Genomic DNA, 24,754 nt, shown 5'->3' with positions numbered 1-24,754 from the left:
AAGGCAGGCAGCTGTCAGCCAATTTGAGAAGATTACTTAATGTGATAATGATGCCCCCGACGGGCAGGGAGGTGGAGGTAGTGGTGGCGATGGATGCCGAGAAGGCCTTTGACCAGGTGAAGTGGGGCTATCTATGGGAAGTGCTCGGACGGTTTGGGTTCGGGGAGGGATTGGTGAATTGGATCAAGTTATTATATCAGGCCCCCAAGGCCAGCGTCAGGACAAACAGAGAAGTGTCGGAGTACTTTAGTAGACCTTGGTTGTTCTTTAGTAGACCTTGGAAAATAGGAGACAAGTTTAGATAAAGGATCTGGATCGGTAAAGGCTGGGAGGGCCGAAGGGCCTGTTCCTGTGCTGTAATTTTCTTTGTTTTTTGTTGTTCTTATACCGTGGGACAAGACAGGGCTGCCCGCACTTTCCGCTGCTGTTTGCGCTGGCCATAGAGACGCTGGCGATTGCGCTAAGAGCCGCAAAGGGATGGAAGGGGATGGTTAGGTGCGGGGTGGAACATAGGGTCTCTCTTTATGCGGACGACCTGCTCCTGTACGTGTCAGACCCAGTGGCCGGAATGGGAAGTATACTGGAAATGATGAGGAAGTTCGGCCAGTTCTCAGGATACAAATTAAATATGGCCAAGAGTGAAAAGTTTGTGGTACAGGCAAGGGGCCAGGAGAACAGATTGAGAGGGCTACCATTTAGGCTGGTTGAGGAAAATTTCCGGTACTTGGGGATCAAGGTGGCGCGAGACTGGGGCAGGCTGCACAAGTTAAATTTGGCCAGTGTGGTGGAGTAAATGAAGGGAGAGTTTTGGAGATGGGATGCACTCCCGCTGTCGCTGGCAGGGTGGGTGCAGACTGTAAAGATGACAATCCTCCCTAGATTCCTGTTTATTTTTCAGTGCCTCTCGATCTTTATCCCACAGTCCTTCTTCAAAAGGGTTAACAAGATGGTCATGAGCTTTGTCTGGGCGGGAAAATCTCCGCGGGTGAAGAAGGCGATGCTTGAGAGGAGCCGCAGCGAGGGAGGGCTGGCTTTGCCGAGTCTGATTAACTATTACTGGGTGGCTAATATCGCTATGATAAGGAAGTGGATGGTGGGTACGGGGTCTATCTGGGAGCGGGTGGAGGTGGCTTCGTGCAGGGGCTCCAGCTTGGCAGCCCTGGTCACGGCTCCTCTACCGCTACCGCCGGCCAGGTACTCCACCAGCCCGGTAGTGGTGGCGACCCTGCAGATATGGGGCCAGTGGAGGAGGCATGTAGGGGAGATGGGGACGTCTGTCTGGGCACCAATCTGCGACAACCATCGGTTTGCCCCCGGGAGTATGGATGGGGGGTTTCGGGCATGGCGGCGGGCGGGGGTGGGAAGGGTGGGCGATATGTTCCTGGAAGGGAGCTTTGCAAGCTTGAGGAGCTTGGAGGAGAAATTTGGCCTGGTAAGGGAAAATGATTTCAGGTACCTACAGTTGCGGGACTTTGTCCGTAGACAGGTCCCATCCTTCCCACGCCTCCCGCCATTGGGGATCCAAGACAGAATAGTCTCTAGGGGGGAAGGAGGGGAGGGTAGAGTCTCTGATCTTTATAAGGTGCTCATGAAGGAGGAAGGGTACCAGACGGAGGAACTGAAACTCAAATGGGAGGAGGAGCTAGGCGGGGAAATGGAGGACGGGATGTGGGCTGAAGCCCTGAGTAGGGTGAATTCGACCGCAACGTGTGCCAGGCTCGGCCTGATTCAATTTAAGGTCGTCCACTGGGCCCACATGACGGTGGCTCCGGTGAGCAAATTCTTTGGGGTAGAGGACAAATGCGCTAGGTGCGCAGGAGGACCAGCGAACCACGTATACAGTTCAAAGATGTGAAGGCTAGATAAATTTTCCATGCTAAATTACCCCATAGTGTCCAAGATGTGCAGATTATGGAGTTACGGGAATAGAGCGGGAGAGTAGGCCGAAGCATTATTTAAAATTTAAAGTACCCAATTGTTTTGTTTGCCAATTAAGGGGCAATTTAGCATGGCCAATTCACCTACCCTGCACATGAAATGAAAATGAAAATCGCTTATTGTCACGAGTAGGCTTCAATGAAGTTACTGTGAAAAGCCCCTAGTCGCCATATTCCGGCACCTGTCCGGGGTGGCTGGTACGGGAATCGAACCGTGCTACTGGCCTGCTTGGTCTGCTTTAAAAGCCAGCGATTTAGCTGAGTGAGCTAAACCAGCCCCATTAGGTTGTGGGGGTGAAACCCACGCAAACACGGGGAGGATGTGCAAACTCCGTGCAGACAATAACCCGGGTTCTGAGCGCCATGAGGCAGCAGTGCTAACCACTGCACTACCACGCATGAGTGGGCCTAAGTAGGTAGGGTGTTCTTTCTGAGGGTCAGTGCAGACTCAATATTCACCAAATGGCCTCCTTCTGCACTGTCCGGATTCTATAATTTCTGTATTATGGTGGCAATAGGCAACATTTAATTGGCAGGATTTATGGATGGCAGGCTTTCATGTCTTGCCACTGAAAATGTCACTGTAAAATTCACCCCCCCCCCAAAACAGGGGGAGTGTTCATTGGCTTGAGTTGGGTCTCCAACCCCATCTAGGAAGGAGTCCACCTTCTGTTTCATGCTGATCAATCTGATCAGTTAAATTGCGGTTAGGTTGGGGGTAGGTGGTGGAAAGCCACTCACAGAATTTAATTCACCTCCACCACCCACAGCCTGTAAACCCACCTATAGTGTACCATAAAATTCTAGCCAATATAATCCAACTAAAATCAGTTTGGATAATGAAGCAAAATCCATCATATTGTCTCTCTCTGAGCTTCATGCACTTCTGTAACTTTACAGCAGAAAAGAATGTTACAATAGATATGTAGCGAGTAGCAGCCTTTTATATTAAATCCGATTCACATATGCATAGTTTCCCCTTTACAAACCATATTCAATTTAATGGAAACATTCAATCTTGAGTAAAAATTTCAACTTTATCCTCTAGCTTTTTTTCATGTAATATTGAAAAGTTGTTGAGTTTGATGCTGCAGCTGACTGAATGGCAGATCCATAATGGCAATGGTGGCCACTCCACATGCTCAGACTGCAAATTCCATATTCAGCTCATCCACTACTGCCAGGAAAAAAATATCAAGTTCAGACCCAATTCAATTTGTGTATTACAAGATACAAATGACAAATTCATCCAAATTGTGGAGAGCACGGTAGCACAGTGGTTAGCACAGTTGCTTCACAGCTCCAGGGTTCCAGGTTCGATTCCCGGCTTGGGTTACTGTCTGTGCGGAGTCTGCACGTTCTTCCCGTGTCTGCGTGGGTTTCCTCCAGGTGTTCTGGTTTCCTCCCGCAGTCCAAAGATGCGCAGGTTAGGTGGATTGGCCATGATAAATTGCCCTTAGTGTGCAAAAAGGTGAGGTGGGTTTACTGGGTTCAGGGGAGGTGTGGACTTAAGTAGGGTGCTCTTTCCAAGAGCTGGTGCAGACCCGATGGGCTGAATGGCCTCCTTCTGCACTGTAAATTCTATGAATGCGATTATGTAATTGCAAAATGTGTTATTAGTTCTTTTATATGTTTGGTTAAAAGGTTATTTGGGATGTTTAACATTTCTGTGACTGAGAAAAAAAAGGCAGGAAATCAGAAATAACCGGACTGATTTGTGGGAAACAGTCAGCCAGATTGCACCATTACAACAATGAGTTTACATGAGCAAAATCCATTATAAATAGAGACATAAGAATTTTTAATTGGAACAAATATAATTAAAAATATGATAACTGAATGTCAAACAGAAGTGCTTGCTAATATATGTATATTTTTGATGTACAATATAAAATTTGATGTGTTTCAGCTGATAGCACTCTTTCCCCTCAGGTAGAAGATTGTGGGTTCAAGTTCAACTTGAATGCAAAAATCAAGGCTGACTCTCAGGGAATGCTGCACGGCTGGAAGTGCTGTCCTTCAGATGAAATATTAAATTTATGCCCCTTTTTTCCTCTCAGGTGGGTGAAAAATATTCTATTGTATTACTTCAAAGAAGAACAGGGGAATTGTCTCTGGTGTCCTGGCCAGTATTTATCCCTGAATCAATATTACAAAAGCAGATTATCTGGTCATTATCACATTGCTGTTTGTAGGAGATAATTGTGTGGAAAAATGTCTGCTGTGTTTCCTACATTACAACAGTCACTACACTTTAAAATTATTTCATTGGCTGTAAAGCACCCTGGGCCATTCTAAGTTTATGAAAGGTGCAATTTAAATGATTTTTTTTAACCCAAGAGATTTTTGAGGTCCTCAAATGGATAATGTGATGCAAATGGACAAGAGAAATAAGAACATAATTGAACTAAATGAGTTCTTCATGTCAATCTTTAGAATTAAATATAGTAGACATCAATAGAAGGGTATTGAACGTGGTTATGGTACCGGCGGAGGGAAGGAAACAGGTGGTTGTGGCATTGGACGCCGAGAAAGCATTTGGCAGGGTAGAATGGGGGTACTTGATGGTAGTTCTAGAGCAGTTTGGAATTGGACCCAGATTTGTGGACAGGATAAAGCTATTATATAAGGAGCCGAGGGCCAATGTCCGCACAAATAACATCAGGTCAGAATACTTTCCTCTCCAACGTGGGACTAGGCAAGGATGTCCTATGTCCCCCCTGCTATTTGCACTCACGATTGAGCCATTGGCCATCACATTAAGAAGTTTGATGTTATGGAAAGGGCAGCACGGTAGCACAGTGGTTAGCACAGATTTGTTTCTTGGGGGTCATTTTGCGGGCTTGAAAGAGCTGGGAGCGAAGTATGGGCTGGAGCAGGGGGAAATATTTAGATACATGCAGGTTCGAGACTTTGGCGGCTTCCACGTTGCTGGAGGAGATGCTGACAACAGGGGGACTGGAGAATGGGGTAGTATCGCCGGTTTACGGGGCTATTTTGGAGGAGGACAAGGCGCCGCTAGAAGGGATCAAGGCAAAGTGGGAGGAAGAGTTGGGAGAGGGTATGGAGGAGGGGTTCTGGTCTGAGGTGCTCTGGAGGGTGAATGCCTCCACCTCGTGTGCGGGGTTGGGGCTGATACAGCTGAAGGTGTATAGAGCGCACCTTACAAGGGCGAGGATTAGCCGGCTCTTTGAGGGGGTAGAAGATGTGCGTGAACATTGCGGGTGGGGCCGGCAAATCACGTTCATATGTTTTGGTTCTGTCCAAAGCTGGAGAATTACTGGAAGGAGGTGTTTAGGGTAACCTCTAAAGTGGTCCACGTGCAACTGGACCAGGGCCCTTGGGAGGCCATATTCGGGGTGTCAGACCCCGAATCAGAGCGGAGGCAGATGCTGTAGCCTTCGCCTCGTTGATCACCCGAAGGCGGATCCTGTTAGGGTGGAGGTCAACCTTTTCATTCTGTGCCCTGGCGTGACGGGGGGGACTTGTTTGAATTCCTGATGCTTGAAAAGGTCAAATTTGAACTGAGGGGAAGGATAGAGGGGTTCTACAGTTCATGGGCATTATTCATTATGCACTTTTGAGAATTGGATCACATCGAACATGGGGAGTGGGCTGGGAGGGTTGGGGGGAGGGCTGTATGTGTTAATCAGCGCCGGCTCTAGGGTTGCTGGCGCCCCGGGCAAGCTGAACTTCGGCGCCCTTGGGGGGGGGGGGCGGGGGGGGGGGGCCGGGGGGGGGGGGGGCGGGGGGGGGTGGGGCCGGGGGGGCCGGGGCCGGGGCCGGGGGGGGGGGCCGGGGCCGGGGCCGGGGGGGGGGCCGGGGCCGGGGGCGGGGGGGGGGGAGGCGGGGGGGGGGGGGCCGGGGGGCGGGGGGCGGGGCCGAGGAGGGGCGGGGCCGAGGAGGGGCGGACCCGAGGGGGGGCGGGGCCGAGGAGGGGCGGGCCCAAGGGGGGGGCGGGGGGGGGGGGGGCGGACACGCGGGGGGGCGGACGCGGGGGGGGTGGACACGCGGGGGGGCGGACGCGGGGGGCGGGCGGACCCGAGGGCGGGGCGGGGGGGGCGGACCCGAGGGCGGGGCGGGGGGGCGGACCCGAGGGGGGCGGACCCGAGGGGGGCGGACCCGAGGGGGGCGGACCCGGGGGGGGCGGACCGAGCCGGGGGGCCGCCCTGGGGGCGGGCGGCCACCGCGCATGCGCTGGTTGGCACCGGCCCAACTGCGCATGCGCGGGACCCGAGTCTCTGGCGCCCCCAAGCACATGGCGCCCCGGGCAACAGCCCGAGTTGCCGGTGCCTTGAGCCGGCCCTGGTGTTAATGGTGACTATGGGTGATTCATGATTCCTTTTTGTCATTTGAATATGTTAACATGCAGGCTAATGTCTTGGGATTGGTGGGAGGATGGGATCGTTGCTATTGACATGGGGATTGACATTACATTCATTACTGATTATTGTTTATAGTTCGGTATAAATTTGGGAGAAAATGCGAAAAAGGGAGGAGAATAAAAAATATATATTAGACATGATCTCAACCTGATTCAACTACTCCTGGAATGTTTAATGGATACAAAACTTAATAATGCATGTACTGCAAATAAAATCAAAGCACTAAAATCTACTGAGTACTGGTAACAAATATAACACATACTAGAGCCCTGAGGGAATCGAATGATGAAGTAGATGAGACTGTGGTTACTATTTCTATAAATTCAGGTCTACCTGTGGACTGGAAAGTGGTTCATTTAGTCCCACAATTTAAAAAAGAGTGAAGCCCGAATTGGTAAGCATAGATAAATTAGTCAGACGTCTGTTAGGGAAATTCTGGAGTATTTTATGAGATTACATCAATGTTCATCTAAAGAGTATTGATGTCACAGGGGTGATTCAGCCTCACAACTCTGTTGAAATTGTTGAATTGTTTGTGAATGTTAGAGTATGGTATTCTGTGTATATATGCTTGAACTTTCAGAAGGCATTTGATGTCATTCCACCTGAAAATAAAAGTAAAGTCGCCATAGTCCTAGATGAGCAGAGGAGGAGAGCTGACTGGTGGTGAATTAACCTGAGGGTCACCACACCTCAGGTGAGGGGCAAGGTTGAGAAGGCGGAGCCTTCATCAATAACCCCAGCCGGTACAGGAATTGAGCCTGCGCTACTGTCCTCAGTCTGCATTACAAACCAGCTGTGCAGCCAACTGAACATACATGAAAACTTCATAAGACTCAAATTGATAACATAATCTCAAAATTATTTCTTAGTCTTTGATTAATTAAACAGTCTCTGTAGTGCTTGAAGTTTTATTCTATATTTCTGATTTAATCTGCTCAATGTGACTAAGGGGAAGAGTAGACAGGGAAGAGATGATGAACGCAAAGGTGGTCTGAGGTGCATTTGTTTTAATGCGAGAAGTGTAGCAGGTAAGGCAGATGAACTTAGGGCTTGGATCAGTACCTGGGAATATGATACTATTGATATTACTGAGACTTGGTTGAGGGAAGGGCAGGACTGGCAACTGAATATTCCAGGGTATAGATGCTTCAGGAGGGACAGAGAGGGAGGTAGAAGGGGTGGAGGAGTTGCATTACTCGTCAGAGATGACATCACAGCTGTGATTAAGGAGGGCACGATGGAGGATTCGAGCACTGAGGCAATATGGGTGGAGCTGAGAAATAGGAAGAGTGCAGTAACATTGTTGGGACTTTACTACAGGCCTCCCAAAAGCGAGCATGAAGTAGAGGTACAAATATACAGACAGATTATAGAAAACTGTAGGAGCAATAGGGTGGTTGTGATGGGAGATTTTAACTTCCCCAACATTGAATGGGATTTGTGTAGTGTTGGAGGCGTAGATGGAGCAGAGTTTGTAAGGAGCATCCAGGAGAGTTTCTTTAGAGCAGTATGTAAATAGTCCAACTCGGGAAGGGGCCATACTGGACCTGGTATTGGGGAATGATCCCGGCCAGGTGGTTGATGTTTCAGTCGGTGATTACTTTGGGAATAGCGATCACAATTCCGTACGTTTTAGAATACTCATGGACAAGGACAACAGGGGTCTGAAAGGAAGAGTACTAAATTTGGGAAAGGCAGAGTATAACAAAATTCGGCAGGAGCTAGGGAATGTGGATTGGGAGCAGCTGTTTAAGGGTAAATCCACATTTGAAATGTGGAAGTCTTTTAAGGAAAGGTTGATTAGAGTGCAGGACAGACATGTTCCTGTGAAAATGAAAGATAGAAATGGCAAGATTAGGGAACCATGGATGACGGGTGAAATTGTGAGACTAGCTAAGATGAAAAAGGAAGCATACATAGGATCGAGGCAACTCAAAACTGATGAGCTTTGGAGGAATATAGGGAAAGTAGGACGAATCTCAAACGCGCAATAAAGAAGGCTAAAAGGGGTCATGAATTATCTTTGGCTAACAGGGTTAAGGAAAATGAGCAAGAGGGTAACTAGAGAAAGGATTGGCCCACTCAAAGACAAAAGAGGGAATTTATGCGTGGACTCAGAGGAAATGGATGAGATTCTTAATGAGTACTTTGCATCGGTATTCACAAAGGAGAGGGACAAGACGGATGTTGAGGCTAGGGATGGATGTTTAAATACTCTAGGTCAAGTTGTCAAACGGAAGGGAGAAGTTTTGGGTATTCTAAAAGACATTAAGGTGGACAAGTCCCCAGGACCGGATGGGATCTATCCCACGTTACTGAGGGAAGCGAGGGTCGAAATAGCTGGGGCCTTAACAGATATCTTTGCAGCATCCTTGAGCACGGGTGAGGTCCCGGAGGACTGGAGAATTGCTAATGTTGTCCCTTTGTTTAAGAAGGGTAGCAGGGATAATCCAGGGAATTATAGACCTGTGAGCTTGACGTCAGTGGTAGGCAAACTGTTGGAGAAGATACTGAGGGATAGGATCTATTCACATCTGGAAGAAAATAGACATCAGTGATAGGCAGCATGGTTTTGTGCAGGGAAGGTCATGTCTTACAAACCTAATAGAATTCTTTGAGGAAGTGACAAAGTTAATTGATGAGGGAAGGGCTGTAGATGTCATATACATGGTCTTTAGTAAGGCGTTTGATAAGGTTTCCCATGGCAGGTTGATGGAAAAAGTGAAGTCGTATGGGGTTCAGGGTGTACTAGCTAGATGGATAAAGAACTGGCTGGGCAACAGGAGACAGAGAGTAGTGGTGGAAGGGAGTGTCTCAAAATGGAGAAGGGTGACTAGTGGTGTTCCACAGGGATCCGTGCTCAGACCACTGTTGTTTGTGATCTACATAAATGACCTGGAGGAAGGTATAGGTGGTCTGATTAGCAAGTTTGCAGATGATACTAAGATTGGTGGCGTTGCAGATAGCGAGGAGGACTGTCAGAGAATACAACAAAATATAGATAGATTGGAGAGTTGGGCAGAGAAATGGCAGATGGAGTTCAATCCAGGCAAATGCGAGGTAATGCATTTTGGAAGATCAAATTCAAGAGCGGACTATATGGTCAATGGAAGGGTCTTGGGGACAATTGATGTGCAGAGAGATCTGGGAGTTTAGGTCCATTGTACCCTGAAGGTGGCAACGCAGGTTGATAGAGTGGTCAAGAAGGCATACAGCATGCTTGCCTTCATCGGACGGGGTATTGAGTACAAGAGTTGGCAGGTCATGTTACAGTTGTATAGGACTTTGGTTCGGCCACATTTGGAATACTGCGTGCAGTTCTGGTCGCCACATTACCAGAAGGAAGTGGATGCTTTGGAGAGGGTGCAGAGGAGGTTCACCAGGATGTTGCCTGGTATGGAGGGTGCTAGCTATGAAAAAAGGTTGAGTAGATTAGGATTATTTTCGTTGGAAAGACGGGGGTTGAGGGGGGACCTGATTGAGGTCTACAAAATTATGAGAGGTATGGACAGGGTGGATAGCAACAAGCTTTTCCCAAGAGTGGGGGTGTCAGTTACAAGGGATCACGATTTCAAGGTGAGAGGGGGAAAGTTTAAGGGAGATGTGCGTGGAATGTTTTTTACGCAAAGGGTGGTGGGTGGCTGGAACGCTTTACCAGCGGAGGTGGTAGAGGCGGGCATGATAGCATCATTTAAGAGGTATATGAACGGGCGGGAACAGAGGGAAGTAGACCTTGGAAAATAGGAGACAGGTTTACACAAAGGATCTGGATCGGCGCAGGCTGGGAGAGCCGAAGGGCCTGTTCCTGTGCTGTAATTTTCTTTGTTCTTTGTTTGTTCTAATTCACCTATTTTTGGTGTCATAAATGATTAATAGTTTTGTCTGAATTATCTGGTCAATCTATATGCCATATCATCGAATTTACAGTGCACAATGCCATTCAGTCCATTGGAAAGAGCACCCCAGCTAAGCTCACACCTCCACCCTATCCCCGTAACCCAGCAACCCCTCCCAACCTTTTTGGACACTAAGGGCAATTTATCATGGCCAATCCACCTAACCTGTCCATCTTTGGACTGTGGGAGGAAACCCGAGCACCCGGAGGAAACCCACACGGACACAGGGAGAACGTGCAGACACCGCACAGACAGTGACCCAAGCCGGGAATCGAACCTGGAACCCTGGAGCTGTGAAGCAACTCTACTAACCACGGTGCTACCGTGCTGCCCAAAATGACCCAGGGTTAAAAGGGTAGATTGTTGCCCAGAGGTATGATGTATCCCATTCATCACCTGTATAAAATGTTTCTGTTCATAAATGTTAACCTAGTATGAAAGCTACTTTTTATAGTTTTTCTTCAGTGCATCTTCATACTCACTTGGACGTAAACGCGGAGCTTCTGGTCCAGAGATAGGGGCGCTACCAGTGTGCCACAAGACCTCACCTTTTACACTAAGAACAAGTGTATTGGGAGGTGGCCCAAATTGTAAGTTTCATTCAAGGATAAGGGATACTGTAACCATTACCTAAGTGCACAGATTAAATTCTGAAGGCAAGGGTTAGTATTTTCACTCACACAAGTTGGGTTTGAATACTGCTGAAAGCCTGCTCTGTTGGCTTTAACGCTCCTTTGTAAAACATGATTGGGAAATCTTAATCCAGTTCCCAATGGACTAGTAGCAATAAATGGTTAACACGCTATTATGGAAAGGAAAATATGTGGGCGGCACAGTGATTAGCACTGTTGCTTCACAGCTCCTGGGTCCCAGGTTCGATTCCCGGCTTGGGTCACTGTCTGTGTGGAGTCTGCACGTTCTCCCCATGTCTGCATTGGTTTCCTCCGGGTGCTCCGGTTCCCTACCACGTGTCCCGAAAGATGTGCTGTTAGATGATTTGGACATTCTGAATTCTCCCTCAGTGTACCCAGACAGGCGCCCAAATGTGGCGACTAGGGGATTTTCACAGTTACTTCATTGCAGTGTTAATGTGAGCCCACTTGTGACAATAATAAAGATTATTATTGTGCTACAGTAACAAGAGATATTGGGCAGGATTCTCCCCTACCCGGCGTGACGGAGGGTCCCGGCGTAGGGGAGTGGCGCCAACCACTCAGGGGTCGGGCCTCCCCAAAGGTGGGGAATTCTCCCCACCTTTGGGGGCCAGCCCCGCGGTTGGCACCAGAAGACCGGCGCAAAAAACCGGCGCCTCCGTCAGCGGGGCTGGCCGAAAGGCTTTCGCTGGTCGGCGCATGCGCAATGTGGGGTTCTCTTCCGCTTCCGCCATGGCGAAGGTCGTGGCGGCCGCGGAGGAGAAATAGTGCACCGGTTTCCTCCCACAGTCCAAAGATGTGCAGGTTAGGTGGATTGGCCATGATAAATTGCCCTTAGTGTCCAAAATTGTCCTTAGTGTTGGGTGGGGTTACTGAGTTATGGGGATAGGGTGGAGGTGTTGACCTTGGTAGGGGTAGGGTGCTCTTACCAAGAGCTGGTGCAGACTCGATGGGCCGAATGGCCTCCTTCTGCACTGTAATTTCTATGTAATAAAAAAAAACTGGTTGTACAAATTCTGGCCTGGGCGTGCTTCATCCTGACATCCTTCACCTTGAAGAGCATAAGAATTCATCATGAAGGAAACTAGCACTCTAATTTCAAGGTCAAGAAAGATTATTGATTAAACAGCGACCAAAACCATTGATTTATGCAATTTGATACAGAAACATGTATTTAATTCACTGATACATCGGGCGGAATTCTCCGCTGCCGGGAAAAATCGGGAGGGCCGTCGTGAACTCAGCCGAGTTTCACGACGGCCTCGGAGGCCGCTCCTCGCCCCCTATTCTCCCCTCCCGGCAGGGCTAGGAGCGGCGCTCTGTAACTCTCGGCTGCCGGGCAGCGCGCCAAGAGTGACGCGACGGCGGCGCCTATGTGACGTTAGCCGCGCATGCGCAGGTTGGCCGGCTCCAACCCGTGCATGCGCGGCTGACGTCACGACGGCTGACAGCTCGAACCCGCGCATGCGCGGTGGCCGTCTTTCCCCTCATCCGCCCCGCAAGATGTGGCGGCTTGATCTTGCGGGGCGGTGGAGGGGAAATAGTGCGTCCGATTGAGACGCCGGCCTGACGATCGGTGGGCATCGATTGCCCATCTGTAGTTGCCCTTCAGAAGGTGGTGGTGAGCTGCCTTCTTGAAGAACTGCAGTCCCTGAGGTGTAGGTACCCACCTACATTGTATTATCAATATGGGCATTGTATTGTTCGAATTTAATAAATACATTTGTGCTTAATTTAAGCTTCGAGTATTGACTCATTGTTTCTCATAGTCCTCATGCCTGAACAGTAGAGTAACCTGTCAGGGCTAGAAGATTACTTTGTCAAGTCCAGTGGAGACTAATACAAAACAACATTTAGCAGATAGTGTAAAAATTAGAAAAAAAACCCCCAGAAAATGCTGGCAATATTAAGCTGGCCAAGTTGAACCTGTGGAGGGCAAAACAGTGTTGGCATTTCAGGTTGTGATGAAAAGTAACAGATCTGAAACATTGATTCTGTTTCTCTTTCCGTAGATGCTACCTGACCTGCTGAGCATTTCCCGCATTTTCTGTTTTTATTCTAGCAAAGGTGACTTTGTCTCCAATTGAGCAGATGCATTATGCATTCATCAATGTCCTAATGAACATTAGCCTCTTTCTGATCAGCAAAATCAATTCTGTCGATTCACAGTATCTATTCTATGGAAGAGCTGTTTTGGGCATAAACCAATAAGCATAAAATGACTGCAGTTTTGTAACAGGATACAGGTCAACACTCAATCTGCATTGCTACTTTGGCTAAATTGACCAGAGTTTTATTTAGGTGACTGTAACAGCCAATTGAAATAAGTGGAGGCCTCTTTTCAGTATTGGAATCCAGCTCCTGTCCATACTTACCAACTAAATTCGTAACTATTTTTGGACTCGTCAGAGGTATTCATGGGTCTGGGGCAGACAATCCAACAATTCTTGAAGACCTACCTTTGGCAGCAGAGAGCATAGGACGTGCAAGGGACACGCTTTTGGGATGGAGGGTAAAAGAGAGCACGGGGCTTGAGGCCATCATCTACCTTTGGGCAGTGGAAAGCATTGGACCTGCTTTCGGGATTGAGGAGATTTTTGAGATGGAACAGTGCTGGGTCTGGGGAATAAAGCCAGGCTAATGTTCAAAGTGGCAGTGGGGGAGCATTTTTGTGATAGCAACCACAATACGGTACAGTTCAAGTTTGTTATGGACAACGCAAAAGATGATCTGCAAAAGACTGTTTTGGATTGGGGCAAGGCAGATTCTACTAAAATGAGGCAAGACCTGGCAAAGGTTGACTGGGAACAACTTCTACAATGGAGCAGTGGAGGGCATTTAAAATTGAAATGGGGAGTGTACAGGTCCAGCATGTTCCCCACAGGGAGAAACGTAGGAGAAATAAGTTCAGGGAACCCCAGATGTCTGGGACAATCGAGGACTGGATAAGAAGGTAAAGGTAAAAGGTAAAGAATCTTTATTGTCACAAGTAGGCTCACATTTATTTTTTATAAATTTAGAGTACTCAATTCATTTTTTCTAATTAAAGGACAATTTAGCGTGGCCAATCCACCTATCAAAGAACAAAGAAAAGTACAGCACAGGAACAGGCCCTTCGGCCCTCCAGGCTTGTGCCGACCATGCTGCCTGTCTAAACTAAAATCTTCTTGACTTCCAGGGTCCATATTCCTCTATTCCCATCCTATTAATGTATTTGTCAAGATACCCCTTAAACATCACTATCGTCCATGCTTCCACCACCTCCTCCGGCAGCGAGTTCCAGGCACCCACTACCCTCTGTGTAAAAAAACTTGCCTCGTCCATCTCTAAATCTTGTCCCTCGCACCTTAAACCAACGCCCCCTAGAAATTGACCCCTCTACCCTGGGAAAATGCCTCTGACTATGCACTGTGTCTATGCCCCTCATAGTTTTGTAGACCCCTATCAGGTAGCCCCTCAACCTCTGTTGTTCCAGTGAGAACAAACCGAGTTTATTCAATCTCTCCTCATAGCTAATGCCCTCCATACCAGGCAACATCCTGGTAAATCTCTTCTGCAGCCTCTCTAAAGCCTCCACATCCTTCTTGTAGTGTGGCGACCAGAATTGAACACTATACTCCAAGTGTGGCCTAACTAAGGTTCTCTACAGCTGCAACATGACTTGCCAATTTTTATTCTCAATGTCCCAGCCAATGATGGCAAGCATGCCGTATGCCTTCTTGACTACCTTCTCCACCTGTGTTGCCCCTTTCAGTGACCTGTGGACCTGTACACCTAGATCTCTCTGACTGTCAATACTCTTGAGGGTTCTACCATTCACTGTATATTCCCTACCTGCATTAGACCTTCCAAAATGCATTGCCTCACATTTGTCCAGATTAAACTCCATCTGCCATCTCTCCGCCCAAGTCTCCAAACGATCTAAATCCTGCTGTATCCTCTGACAGTCCTCATCGCTATCCACAATTCCACCAACCTTTGTGTTGTCTGCAAACTTACTAATCAGACCAGTTACATTTTCCTCCAAATCATTTATATGTACTACAAAGAGCAAAGGTTCCAGCACTGATCCCTGCGGAACACTACTAGTCACAGCCCTCCTGCACATCTTTTGGGTTGCGTGGGTGAAACCCATGCAAACACAGGTAGAATGTGCAAACTCCACACGGACAGTGACCCAGAGCCAGGATCGAACCAGGGACCTCGGCGTCGTGAGGTAAACGTGATAACCACTTGCACCACTGTGCTGCCCCAAAGTAGGCTTACATTAACACTGCAATGAAGCTACTGTGAAAAGCCCCTAGTTGCCACAGGTACACAGAGGGAGAATTCAGAACACTCAGCTTGTACAGGGATTGAACCCGCGCTGCTGGCTTTGTTCTGCATCACAAACCAGCCATGCTGGAATAACGAGGAAAGCTTTGAACAAGTCCAAAGGGAGAAATTCAACTGTAGCTCTAGAGGAATATAGAAAGTGCAAGAGGGAACTTAAGGAAGCAATTATGAGCAAAAAGGAGGCATGTGAAAGGACTTGCAAATAAGATTAGGGAGAATCCTATGATATTCTACAAATAAATTAAGGGGAAGAGGTTAACCAGGGAAAAAGTAAGGCCCATTAGAGATGTGGGGGCAATGTGTGAAGCCACAGTACATTACGTAGTTTGTAAATGAATGCTTCTCATTGGTCTTCTCTCAGGAGAAGAAGAACATTAGGTACAGAATTCAAGAAATGGGTCTGTGAGGACCTTGAGCAGTTTGAAGTCGGAAGTGAGGAGGTATTGAAGGCTTTGATGGGCTTAAAAATAGACAAAACCCCAGGCCCGGATGAATTGCACTCCATGTTGCTGTGGGTGGGAGGCAATGCAGGAAATTGCAGGGCTTTGACGCATATTTTTAAGTTCTCTCTGGCCATGGGGGACAGATGATTGGAGAACAGCTAATGTTTCTCCACTCTTCAAGAAGGATGGAGAGATAAACCAGGGAATTGTAGACTGGTGAGTCTACCACCCTAATGCCGCCCTACTGGAGAAAATTCTGAAGGAGAGAATTCATTTCCACTCGGAAAGGATGGTTGATTAGGGATAGTCAGCATGGATTTGTCAGAGGGAGATCATGCCTAACAAATTTGCTGGAATGTTTTGATAAAGTGACCGAGTGTGGATGAAGGAAGTGCAGTTGATGTAGTTTATATGTATTTTAGCAAAGCCTTTGACAAGGTCCCACATTGGAGACTGACTGAGGTTAAAGTACGTGCAATTCCAGGAAATGTGTCGAGGATGGATCCAAACCTGGCTTAGTAATAGGACACAAAGGATGGTGGTAGAAAGTTGTTTGAGTAACTGGAGACCAGTATCCAGCTGCGTCCCCCAGGATCAATGCTGGATCCCTTATTGTTTGCTTTCTATACATATAAATGATATAAATGAGAACCCGGGGGAATGATAAGTAAGTTGGCAGGTGACACCAAGATTGGCAGGGTGGTTAACAGTGAAAAAGTTGGCTGTAGGTTACAGGAGGATATAGGTGGGTTGGTTAGATGGGCAGAGCAGTGGTAGATGGTGTTTAACCCTGATAAGTGAGAGGTGGTGCACTTTGGATGACGAAACAGGTCAAGGGAGTATGTAATGAATGGCAGGACACTAAGAAGCTCAGAGGAACAGAGGGATCTTGGGGTACTTGTTCACAGGTCTCTGAAAGCGGCAGAGCAGGTGAATAGGGTTGTTAAGAAGGCACATGGGAGACTTGCCTTTTATCAGTTGTGGCATTGAATATATGAGCAAGGAGGTTATGTTGGAGCTGTACAGAACAACTGGAGTACTGTGTACAGTTCTGGTCACCTCACTATAGGAAGGAGTCGATTGCACTGCAGGGGGTACAGATGATTCACCAGGATATTGCCTGGATGGAGCATCTATGCTATAAGGAGAGACTGGATAGGCTTGGAATGTTTTCTTTAGAGCAGAGAAGGCTGAGGGGGGATATGATTGAGGTGTATAAGATTATGAGGGGTTTGGACAGAATAAATAGGAAGCAACTGTTTCCCTTGGTTGAGGGGTCAATCATAAGGGGGCACAGTTTTAGGGCGAAGCGCAGGAGATTTGAGAAAAAAAAATGACTCCAAGGGTGATGAGAATCTGGAATGCACTGCCTGGGAAAGTGGCGGAGTCTGGAAACGTTACAACCTTTAAAAAGCACTTGGACGAGTACTTAAACATCATCACATTCGAGGAGATGGGACAAGTGCTGGTAAGTAGGATTAGCACAAGATTAGGGTTTGTTTTTATCAGTGCACTCGATGGGCCGAAGGGCCTTTTCTGTGCTTCATGGCTCTATAAAAGGTTGCTCAAGAAGATGTCAAATTATTGAGCAATGTATTTTCTTATGCAGTCAGATGAAGCAGGTGTACGCCCCGGGAAGCAAAGCAAATCTGGGGAATCTCCAATTCTCCAATCAAAGATTTTGGGATCCGTTTCACTTAACCCGTGTTATTGCTCAGTACCGTATTTCACTGGAATCACCCAGCTGTTAACACCTTCTCAGCAAAACGGCATTTTCAAATCTCCTTTCCTTCACTGGCCTCAAAGGGAGCTCCCACATCTCTCCTCTACAAAACAGAATCTAACTAGGTTTCCTCTTTTATTTCTGCAGCCCCTGACAATTCTCCAGAAGGCCCAAGATTACCCAGAGCATCAACATTGATCCCATATCTGAAGAAGTAGTTCTACTATCTCTCTCATATTTCTGGATACAATAAAAGGTTTAGCGACTAGTGGTAGTCACCACTCACTTTTAAATGTGTGTAACTCTCAGTGATGTCCTATCCTGCCTCGCTGTTATTGGTGCTATGATATCAGTGTTCAGCTGTTGTTGGCCCTCGGCTGAATTCTACCCTACCATTTTACATAATCATTTTGGTATGAAGGCCTCACGGTGGCACAGTGGTTAGAATTGCTGCCTCTCAGCACCAGGGACCAGGTTTGATTCTGACCTTGGGTGACTGTGGGGAGTTTGCACGTTCTCCCCGTGACTGCATGGGTTTCCTCCGGGTGCTCCAGCTTCTGCCCACAGTCAAAAAAAGATATGCCGGTTAGGTGGATTGGCCATGATAAATTGCCTCTTAATGCCCAAAGATATATAGATAACGTGGGGTATGGGATAGAGGTGGGGGAGCGGGCCTAGGTAGAGTGCCCTTTCAGAGATTTGGTGCAGACTCGATGGGCCGAATGGCCTCCTTTGCACTATAGGCATTCTATGATATTAAAACCAAGACTTGTGGCACATTCATTATTTCCAACAATTTTAGAACTTTACTTCCCTGTCTTTTGCTGTCATCCAATTTCTTTTTTTGAGGCTCCAGACTCGCAACCTTGATAGCTAATTCCTGATGCGTAACCTTCCTTACTGTCACCATAAACGTTCTTTGACCTTGGTCTTTCGAGTTTTTTTTAAAAACTGCCCCTGGGCAAGTTGACCTCAGCTATCCCAAGAGTTTTAATGCACCAGTACTCCACGTGAACTCCGCAACTGTGCCGTGAAACTTATTTGCTCTTTGGCTACGACTATTACTGTAGCTTCCAAAAAATCTATCCCTGAAGGCTTCAGGAAATAGGACATTTAATTGCTTTGTGTTTTTAGGTAACTGGGAGATGGATGGCATGCCTGGCTGATGGGTCTTTGCTGCAGTTAAAGCAAGAATGGTTCTCCTGAAGGGAGGGTGACTATAGCTCAGACAATTCTCGAGACTGCAGTAATAATTTGTTATGGGATAATATATCCAGCCTACTGGCAACTAATTATAATCCTATCCTGGGTTTCTTGGGCTTTGATGTCACATTATTCCAAATACCTTTAATGCGATCATTATTGAACAGGAATCAGCTAGAAAGTGCCAATTACATCGATTACTTTGAATGTCTCTGTCAGTATAACCATCATTAATGTACTGTATTACAAAGAAACCTAATATCCTGCCTTTGTCATTTATAGTAAATGTAATTATCAATAGCAACTGAACAGGCAAATGTCTCTTGTTAAAGGAAATGGTACTTGTTCCAATGTTGTGTGTAATGCACTGGTCCTCCCAGAACAATAAATCCACAACGTCGGTTTCACATTTAACGGAAAAGCACTCACTTTCATTGTTGATGTGGGAAGAACAAATCGGAACACGATATCCCGTGCACTTCACTGATCTGCTACAGCCCTTAAAACCCAAGCTGCAAAGTCGGTCCTGTCCTGGGAAGTTGGGGAGAGGTTTACTTTCAGTGTCTTGTAACTCTGTCCGGCCTTGCCACCACCCAGGCAAACCCCGACTGTTATCGGGTAGGATCATTTTGTTAAAAAGGCACGCAACGGTAAATGCCAGCCCACAACAAAGCAGTTTCAGGGTGGGAGTCAGAATCCAGCCCAAGCATCGGAAATGCACCCAGATATGACAGCAGTGATACCACAGGTGCTACATGTTAGCCATTGAGGAGAGCAGCTATAGGAAAGGATTTGGAAGCACAAGTAGCTCAGCTTGTTGAAATGTTATTTAATCCATAGAGAATAAGAGTCAGTCAAGAATTGGGCTAAAATATTCAATAAGGAGGACGCATTTTATTTCAAGTTGTGAGTAAATCATTGCATTGTATTGGCAAACAGCACGGATTAAAGCGATCTGGCGTTAGGATATCCCCGCCGGCTAAGTGCAGACTAGCTTCCTGACTGGTTGCTGTAGGAGAAAACATGCGGCCTGCCCCGCACATATTCTAAAAGGGTCCGTTTGGGATGGGGCAGTCGCACACAGAATCTATAGAACATCTCTGAAGCAGCAGTCACTGGGGGTTTGCCCATTCCACCCCCTGTCCCATCCAATTTCGCCCCGCTTTCAGCGTAGGAGCCCCCAGGGCAGGAGCCTTCAGCGCAAGAACTCCCAGCTCAGAGCAGGAGCACGCCCCCAAGAGGAGGAGCTTCCCCCACCCCATCCCACCCCCAGAGCAGGAATCCTCCCCCCTTCCCCCATCGAGGGCAGGAGCCGCCCCAGGGCAGGAGCCCCCCCCCCCCCCCACACCCACCCACCACCCATAGCAGGTCCTGGGGCTTCACCCAGGGGAAGGCAACTCAAAACTTCAGGTGCCTGGGGTTCCTCTCGGAGAGCTCACCCACAGGCACGGCCAAGTGATAGAAGCTCGGCAGCCGGACATCATAGCGGAATCCTTTGCTGATGCAGACTTTGTCATTTAAGGAGTACAGTTTGTCGGCGATATCTTTCCCAATTAAGACGGAAAACAGTCTGGAAATGCGGCGGTGTTGGGCGAATAACAAGTAGAGTTTCTTTCTCCTCCAGGCTGCGAAGCGACAATTGGTCTCAGCTGTTAGAGTTACCTGGGTAGGGGGTAGAAAGGGCATGTGAGGCAACCTATCCATTGTTACCAAGAGAGTTGCAATAATGACTGGTTCTAAAGTTTTAACACCTAACCCCGGAGCATCTCAGCCTTCCAATCATCCAAGAATATTAAAAACATAGTCATCAGAGCAAATAGTCTAAATTTAAATAGCTCCCAACAATCCATGAAACATCTCCACAATGCTGCAAACACATGGTTTCAAAGCAAGCTGGGGGAGAGGGGGAGAAATTATTCCCTGTCCGTTGGGAAGAGCGAATTTCCTTTAAAGGAAACATGCTTGGAAACGTGGAAACTAGAAGGAGGAGGCCATTCAGCACTTTGAGCCTGTTTCACCATTCATTATGATCACCGTCCCCCCCCAGCTCCTCCCACCCCTGGCAGCGGATGTGTGGGGCTACCCCCACCCCCACCTCCCCCCACCCCCAGCAGCGGATGTGGGGGCCACGCCCACCAGCGGATGTGTGGGGCCACCCGTACTCCCACCCCCGGCAGCGAATGTGTGGAGCCACACCACCCCCCACACAGTCACGGCTGTCCTGCTCCCCGTCCTGGGGTCCCCACCCCCAATGCCGTCGCGCACCACCCGCGCCCCCGGGGGGGGCCTCCCTACACTGTCACCCACCTCCTCCCGCAGCGTCAGCCAGCTCGGGCTGTTTTATTGCATGTTGGAACGGCGCCGGCATGACATCCGGTCACGCTGGTGGGACTTCGCTCCATCTGGCCCGGAGAATCGCTGCTACGGCCGTTTGCGGTGATTCTCCGTGCGGCCCGGCACCATTCGCATGCGGCCTTTTTCACAGGGATGGGAGAATCGCTTCCCGGCGCGATCCGCGCGGCAATTCTCCCACCCAGCAGAGGGTCGGAGAATCCTGCCCCCCTAATCTCAAATCCTCTCGCTATGAAGGCCAACATACCATTTGCCTTCTTTACTGCCTGCTGTACCAGCGTGTTTACTTTCAGAGACTGATGCACGACACCAAGGTCTCACTGAGTATCTACCTCTCTCAATTTACGCCCATTCAGATAATAAACTGCCTTCCTATTTTTGATATCGAAGTGGATAACCTCACATTTATCTACATAGTACTGCATCTGCCATGCATATGTCCACTCACTCAGCCTGTAAAATCCTGCTGAAGCACATCTGCATCCTCCTCAAAGCTCAACCTCCCACCCAACCCCATTAGTCACTGCCTTCCAATCGGAAAAATACCCATTTATTCCAACTCTTTGCTTCCTATCTGCTCATCAGCTTTCTTTCTATCTCAAGGCACAACCCGCAATCCCACGCGCTGTAATTTTACATGGTAATCTGCTATGTGAGGCCTTGTCGAAAGCCTTCTGAAAGTCTAAATAAATCACATCCACCTGTTCTCTCTGGTCAACTCCGCGAGTTATATCTTCAAAGAATTCCAATAGATTTGTCAAGCGTGATTTCTCTCTCCATGCTTTGTCTGATTATGCTTTCCAAATGCTGTGCTATGAAATCGTTGATAGTGAACTCCAGCAACTTCCCTACTACCAACATTAGGCCTACTGGTCGATAGTTCCGTTTTCTCTCTACCTCCCTTTTTGAGGCTTATATTGGCTGCCCTCTGATCTCAAAGAACCATTCCAGAATCCAAAGATTTTGGAAAATGACCACCAATGGATGTACTATTTCTAGGGCCACTTCCTTAAGTACGCTGGAATGAAGATTATCAGGCCCTGGAGACTTCAATCCCATTAATTTCCCCAAAACCATTTCTCTACTAATATTTATTTCCTTCAGCTCCTCACTAAAATGGGAGTTTCTCAGAACTTGCGGTACATTATTCTCATTTTCCTTTGTGAAGGCAGAAGCAGAGTACAAATTTAGTTCCTCAGTCATTTCTCTGCTTCCCGTTATGAATTCCCCCATTTCTGATTGGAATACCAACTGTTCTTCAAATAATACTTCCAAAGATGTGCAGGTTAGGAGGGATTATGTGGTAGAACGGGAGTGTCCTTGATAGAGTGCTCTTTCAGGTTGGTGCAGACAGGATGGGCCGAATGGCCTCCTTCTGCACTGTAGGGATTCTTTGATTAACGAGTTTAGGGTTTGGGTTGAAAATCCTCGCTAACCCGTCTGCTACATCACTAATGGGGACCAAATTCTAGAGACTGTAGGAAGGACAGACCACATTATCTCAAACTATGAGTGGCTGTTAATCACAGATTGGGAACGCGTGTATCTCAGCCCATTAACAATTAAATATAATCTTAAAAAAGGATTTAAAAACATGTGTGTGCAAAAACTATTGTCCCATTTGTTTGGTAAAGGAGCAATCTTTCTGGTGGAGACCTAATGTGCTTCCTGCCGCATTGAGTTTTCAACATGTACTGACTGTACGCAGACACAACTGGCCACGTTAGAGCATTGTCAAGTGTATTCAACCAAGAGGGGAGCACGTTGACACAGAGATTAGCACTACTGCCTCACAGCACCGAGGACCGGGTTCGATCTTGGCCCTGGGTCACTGTCCTTGTGGAGTTTGCACATTTTCCGTGTCTGCGTGAGTCTCACCCCCACAACCCAAAAAGATGTGCAGGGTAGGTGGATTGGCCAGGTTAAATTGCCCCTTAATTGAAGTAAAAAGAATTGGGTACTCTAAAAAAAAAATTAAGTGTATTCAAACAAAAAGAAAATCAAAAATAGCCTTCTTTGTGCTCATGCACTGTTATTTTATAAGTGTCCCTGTCCTGAAAAGATGGTTTACGAGTACGTTTCTCTTGGCTCTCACTTCACCTGAAAGATCCCCTCCTCTGACGGTCTGAGTGAATCCCATTCCGGAGAATCCAGGAACTGATAAGGATAAATGTAATGTAAAAACTCCCCATCTACTGTCACCCGAATCCTGCCAACAAATAAGGGAGATTGAATGAGAGCAAGCGGACATGGTTGTAGAAGATACAGAAGTACTAAGCATGTTGGCAATCCGAAATTAACAACAGCAACAACTAGAAAATGCTGGGAACCTTCAGCAAGGCAGGCTGGCAGCATCTATGGACGGAGATTTTACCAGACCTGACGATTACTGAGAATTTCCTGCATTTTCTGTTGTAGTATCAGTACAGCTCAACCTCTGGTAATAGATATGTAATGCATCTAAACATCCGTTATAAACATCTCAACATGAAAAACAAACGAATGAGTACACATTCAACCCACGACCAGTATTTGTTCTTTGTATACCTGAGGTATCTGGTTAATATTCCTGGGAGGCTGCATTTTGTGATTGATCAAATGTGTGATTGATCAATAATGCATTCATATTTTAAAATGAAACTTAACGGGAAAGAACGTGATTTTACACCTCTGGTAAAATTGTCTCCCTATTGAATCACAGATCCCAGTACTCTGAAACATCACATCCCCCCCCCCCCCCCCCAACCGCTTTGTTTTCCTTCATGTGCCCCCTTATTAAGCTAAAGTTGATAGCAGGAACTGTGAGGCACACACTAACCACACTCACACACACAGGTACAACCACTAGCCACACACACAAAGGTACACATACTACACACACACACATTAGCCAGCAAACTATAGGTGCACCCATTCAAAGACAGGTATGCACACTAGCCCACACAGACATAGGCATGCACACTAGCCACACACACCGGTGAGAACATTAGCCACACACATACAAGTATACATACTAGCCTCACACAGATAGGTACGCACACTAGCCCCACAAACACAGGTACGCAGGAGCCAATGTACACAGGAGTGCACACCAGCCACCCCACCACCCTGCCTCCCCACACACACACACACACACAGGTATGGACACTAACCACATAAGCACAGGTGTGCACACTAGCACCACACACAGGAATGCACATCTCCCCACATGTGTACACACTAGCTCCACACAGACAGGTATACACAGTGAACACACTAGCCACACACATACAAGTATACACACTAGCCACTCATAGCCAGTTATGCACACTAGCCCCACACACAGGTACGCACATTGGTCCCAGATACACACACATGTATGCACACTAGCCACACATGCACACACACAGATGTGCACACTAGTCACACACAGACAGGTACACACACTAGCCACTCACAGATAGGTATGCATGCTAGCCCCCCACATGCACAGGTCCACACACTAGCCACACACCCCCACGCAGGTGTGCACACTAGCCACACCCCCCCACGCAGGTGCGCAGGCTAGCCATGCACCCCCACGCGGGTGCACACACTAGCCACACCCACGGGTGCACACTAGCCACTCCCACGGGTGCACACACTAGCTACACACCCACGTGGGTGCGCACACTAGCTACACACCCACGTGGGTACACACTAGCCACACCCACACACAGGTACACACACTAGCCACACCCACAGGTACAGATACACCAGCCAGACACACAGGTACAGATACACATCAGAACACATGAGCCACATACACACACACACATAGGTATACACACTAGCCACACACAGAT

The 24,754-nt window shown here is 47.8% G+C and overlaps 1 protein-coding gene across 1 annotated transcript in view; it reads right to left on the bottom strand.

The window, feature by feature from the left end:
- Positions 1 to 24,754, bottom strand: part of bves (blood vessel epicardial substance) — a 62,343-nt gene that overhangs the window by 36,522 nt on the left and 1,067 nt on the right. Inside the window, exons 2-3 of the mRNA XM_038799257.1 lie at positions 23,031 to 23,139; positions 20,066 to 20,240 (exon numbers count right to left, since the gene is read on the bottom strand). Of these exons, the coding sequence (XP_038655185.1) occupies positions 20,066 to 20,240; positions 23,031 to 23,139 (284 nt within the window). The remainder of the gene's footprint in view (positions 1 to 20,065; positions 20,241 to 23,030; positions 23,140 to 24,754) is intronic.

Source organism: Scyliorhinus canicula, chromosome 6 (assembly GCF_902713615.1).
Source record: "Scyliorhinus canicula chromosome 6, sScyCan1.1, whole genome shotgun sequence".
In the NCBI taxonomy this organism is placed as follows: Eukaryota; Metazoa; Chordata; class Chondrichthyes; order Carcharhiniformes; family Scyliorhinidae; genus Scyliorhinus; species Scyliorhinus canicula.
This window is presented reverse-complemented; position numbering and strand designations above follow the sequence as displayed.